This window comes from Misgurnus anguillicaudatus, chromosome 6 (genome assembly GCF_027580225.2).
Source record: "Misgurnus anguillicaudatus chromosome 6, ASM2758022v2, whole genome shotgun sequence".
Taxonomy (NCBI): domain Eukaryota; kingdom Metazoa; phylum Chordata; class Actinopteri; order Cypriniformes; family Cobitidae; genus Misgurnus; species Misgurnus anguillicaudatus.
The window spans coordinates 14,612,913-14,617,500 of record NC_073342.2 but is presented as its reverse complement, the minus strand read 5'-3'; the positions used below and the strand labels follow the sequence as shown (position 1 = coordinate 14,617,500).

General features: G+C 33.6%; 1 protein-coding gene across 1 annotated transcript; it reads left to right on the top strand.

Moving 5' to 3' along the window:
- The first annotated feature begins 369 nt into the window (after positions 1–369).
- On the top strand, positions 370–1,529 carry mespbb (mesoderm posterior bb). The gene is made up of 2 exons (XM_055191499.2): positions 370–1,342; positions 1,476–1,529. Exons 1-2 carry the CDS (start codon positions 602–604, stop codon positions 1,527–1,529), a joined length of 795 nt encoding a protein of 264 aa, XP_055047474.2. The 5' UTR covers positions 370–601.
- The last annotated feature ends 3,059 nt before the right edge of the window (positions 1,530–4,588 follow it).

The window sequence follows — 4,588 nt, the reverse complement described above, 5'->3', positions numbered from 1 at the left end:
GGGTGTTGATTATTTTTCTGTAAACCGCACACCTAATTTTTCAAATGTCTTAAAAATAGGCACCAGAGCAATATTTGTGGTAACCGTGGTATAAGCGGAATAATTGACTCCGGTCCTTTGAATTATTTGAAAATAATGCACACCTGCGGTGTAACGGCACTCCGCTTCGCGTCGTGCCGCATTTCCACCTTGGTGTGCATTATTTTCTTATAATTCAATGGCCCGTCGTCAATTATTCCTCACATATTTCATCGGTAATTGTATTAATTTTCACAATAAAGTTACAGCCATACTATTTATGTTTTGAAAATGATCCAAACCGCTCGACTACTTGATGTTAAAAACAGTAGTGGGAAAAAATGCTGTGTAGGGGTGAAAAATCACACCTGATGACTCAAACCTTCAGGTTCCCAGACCAGAACTAGACCCTCTCTCTCTCTCTCTCTCTCCCTGTGACCACAGTAGCCTTGCATGAGATGGCCAGCAGAGGCCTGGAGAGGCCTGCAGAGGTGTCACTTCACACCTCTGTGGCTGTTGTCTTGTATAAAACCTTCCTTCAGCAGACCTTCAGGCATTACTTGAGTCTCTCTAAGCACACAGAATGGATGTTTCTCCTCCTCTCTTCAACTGCATCACACAAAACTCCTGGAGCTGCCCGAGCTCAGACTCGGAATTCTACAATTCAATCTCATCTCCCGAAGCCGTGTCTCCAATCTCCTATATAGACTTCTCTCCTTCGGCCCAACCACAGAATGGTTCATCTTCACCCCATTCGGCGCACCCCGGAGGTGCCAAAGCTCCTGTGGAAGTTGGACGTTCTCGTGTCGGGACCAGAAGGACACGGTCGAAGAACCCGAGCAAGCAAAGACAGAGCGCCAGCGAGAAGGAGAAACTCAGAATGAGAGATTTGACAAAAGCCCTTCATCACCTCAGGACTTATTTACCTCCCTCCGTGGCGCCTGCCGGTCAGACCCTGACGAAGATCGAGACCCTTCGCTTGACCATTCGCTACATCTCATACCTCTCAGCTCAGCTCGGTCTCAGTGAAGAAGCTCTGTATAAGATGAAAGACACGAGAAGATCTGAATACCAAGAGTCGCCTCAAAATCTGACCGAAGGGTTTTGCTGTTACGATTCAACGTCAGAATACTGGACACTTGGAGATTCGGCGCAACTGTGTCAAAACACCTTCAGACCAGAACATGTCTTGAGGAAGACAGAAGTAGACCTGAATCAAGTTTGCATGAACGGTGACACGCCGGTATATGATGACTCTCTCAACTCCAGCTTGGAGTCTCTGCTGGATCATCCTTCATATGCAAACACAACTTTGACATGCCAGGTGTGTACTGTGATTTTTACTTAAAGAGTCTATAAACACATTCATTATGCATGCATATTATTTTGGAATTCAGATGTGATTTTTTTATTTAAATGCTGAATAAAACACTAACTTACTTTTTATTTCTTTCCAGAATTATGGAAAAGCTGTCCACTGTCCGAGCATAGCACCAGGATTCTGGGGATAAAACTTTGGATGTACTTTCATCTCATTTGACTCATTTTTCATGTGTCAAAAATTTTGTATGGACTAAGCTGTACAGTATTTAATGTATTTTAATATATAATTGTTTCTTATCTTAAGAATTATATTTTAATATTATATATATTTTGTATGTTATGGTTTTGTATAAAACAATACTTATTTATTCCTATTTATAATTAAAGAAATATAAAGAATTGTTTGTTATTAAATGTTATTCAATTATCAATTCATTATTAATTGAGATTTTTCAGAAGGTGGCATAAAGGTAGTTGACAAAACTACCTAAATATTGTTTTTTAAACAATATTAATATTACAATATTGATCATACGTATATTACAATTAGCAAATTGTTGTTTAAATAGTTTAAAAAGAAGTACACTGCACTTACAGCTTGACCTTTAACGTCCACTATAAATTCTGTTTCCGGAGAATAAAAGTAAAATTGCATAAATGCTGAATAGTGTAGAAATAAATTGTGTAGGCAAAATATAAAAAAAATAGTACTTGAAGGTATTTAGTAAACTCATTTTTATATACAGTAATTTTTAAAGGTATAGTTCACCCAAAAAATGAAAATTCTGTCATCATTTACTCACCCTCATGTTGTTACAAACCTGTACAAATTTCTTTGTTCTGATGAACACGAAGGATGATATTTGTGAGCACCATTCACTTGCATAGTATTCTTTTTCTTACAATGGAAGTGAATGGGGCTTACAAACATTCCTCAAAATATTTTCCTTCATATTCATCAGAACAAAGAAATGTATGCATGTTTGTAACAACATTAGGGTGAGTAAATGATGACATCATTTTCATATTTGGGTGAACTATCCCTTTAAGATGGGTCTAGAAAGGCAATGCCTGTTGTTTCCAGCAGAGAGCGCCACTGTAGAGCTACATGAAGTGACAGCTGCCCAGCACTATTTTGCTTCAAATTTAAGCGGCTAGTTTATTAAAAAATACTACTCAAACTCAGGCCATCAAAGATGGGGGTCTACTTTAGTAGAACAGTAGATTTTCCCTAAAACTATGGTCCTTGGGATTCATAAAGATGCAACTCCATATGCCAGTACTTTGAATTAAAAAAAAATAAGCAGAGGAAACATCACCTACATCTTGGATGGCCTGAGTGTGAGAAAATAAATACATTTTCATTTTTGAAAAATACTGTACCTTTAAGTATATGTTAATGTCAGATTCTTGTCTCCATTTATGTCTTTATTTGTTGTTACATAGTTTGTATTTGATACAATCAGCAATGCATGATTCAGATCAATCTAAATAAAGATAGATCTGCATTGTATTATAATTAAAAAAATATATATTTATATTTTATTTAGCATGGAGCCGTCTGTAACATTTCACTGCATTGCTTGTATGTGACAAATAAAATCTGAATCTGAATATATTTCTGCCTTTCTTGTAAACCCATCATTTTACCTCTGACACAATGTTATCAATGCCTCATACATGCATAATGAATAAAATAGTGTGAATAAAATGTATTCCTCAGACTACAGTTTAACAGGCTTTTTAAAGGGTGATTACAGCATCTTTGTCTATCTCATTTACATCTAAATTACAGCCCTCCAAATCCTGATACTGGGCTATTTAAGGCAACACATACACTACTTTAGGACCACTTATTCATTCGTTATTTATTTTTTTCACATTATAAAATAATCATACAACAATCATATGGAATAACAATCATATGGAACACAAAGGGAAGTGAATTATGTTGTGACTAAAATTATGCAACATAAATTAAAACTATGTAATATTTAAGTATCTTCAGTAATGTACCGTATGTAAAATGTAATTTAAATCAACTTCTTGAGGTCTCATCATGAGATGCTATTTAAACAGTACTAAAAGAGATATCATCTATGATGGACTCTTATTCAGCACTGTGCTTCATTATTTGGTCCTAGCCATGCATTAAAAAAAACATTTCTTATATACATTTTCTAAAAAATATTAATAACAATATGTTTGCACGTGTTTTTTAATTATTGCTAAATATATTGTCAAATATTTAATTTAAAAATTTAATAATAAAACACTGAATTGTGACCTTAAGTGACCTTATATTGTTGACCAGTATACATCTGAGAGCCGGCAAATGTCATTGAAACTTTCTGTAACAATTTTCTATAAGCCAATTATTTAGATAAATACACTGTAAAAATGATTTTGTGGCTTAGTAAATTTAACTAAATAAAATGAGTAAATTCTATTTAAAAAAAATGTAATTCTTGTTTTTTAACCAAATTTTTGTGAAAATAACACAAAAAATGTGAGTAATTCTAAATGAACACATTATTTAGTAAATTTAACCAAATTTTATCATGTAAAATTAAAAAAGAAAGAAATTAAATTAATAATTTTTGGTTGAAACTACTTGAATTATTTTAGTAAATATAACCAGTTTAGTAAATATAGGCAGTGGACTAAAAATAATAGGCTGTATTTACTTAACAATAGAGTGCATTATTTTTGCATCAACTTTTTAAAGTAAATTTTACATGGAATTTTGCAATTGATGCACTGTATTTAATTTTTTAATTTTTTAAATTATTTTATTAAGTATAACAGAGCAGGATTTTTTTCCACTTTCTGCCTGAATGAGCAATAAAAGTAAACTGAATGAATGCTCGCCTTTCTCATATAGGGACTCCAAAATAAGTTTGTGCTTGACATTACTTTAACATCATCCACATAAATCTTCTGACACCCATTGCAATGCATTTAATAGGGATACAATGTCTTCCTGTGTCTGTGTGTGCTGGATATTTGTCAATGTCTCAGTTATTTTATTAATATCCATGATATATCAGCATTATATCTTAGTCACTTTGCATTTGTATCAGCTATTGAAAAGTAGATATCAGTTACAGTACAGACACAGTCAAACAGATTATGTATATTTAGATTTTCCTGAAAAAATAGACCCAAATTTCTTCTTGTGGTTCAATTATTTCTTGAAATAAACTACATGCTATTTTCAAAGTCTTTAAAGCTCCATCAGCAGTCA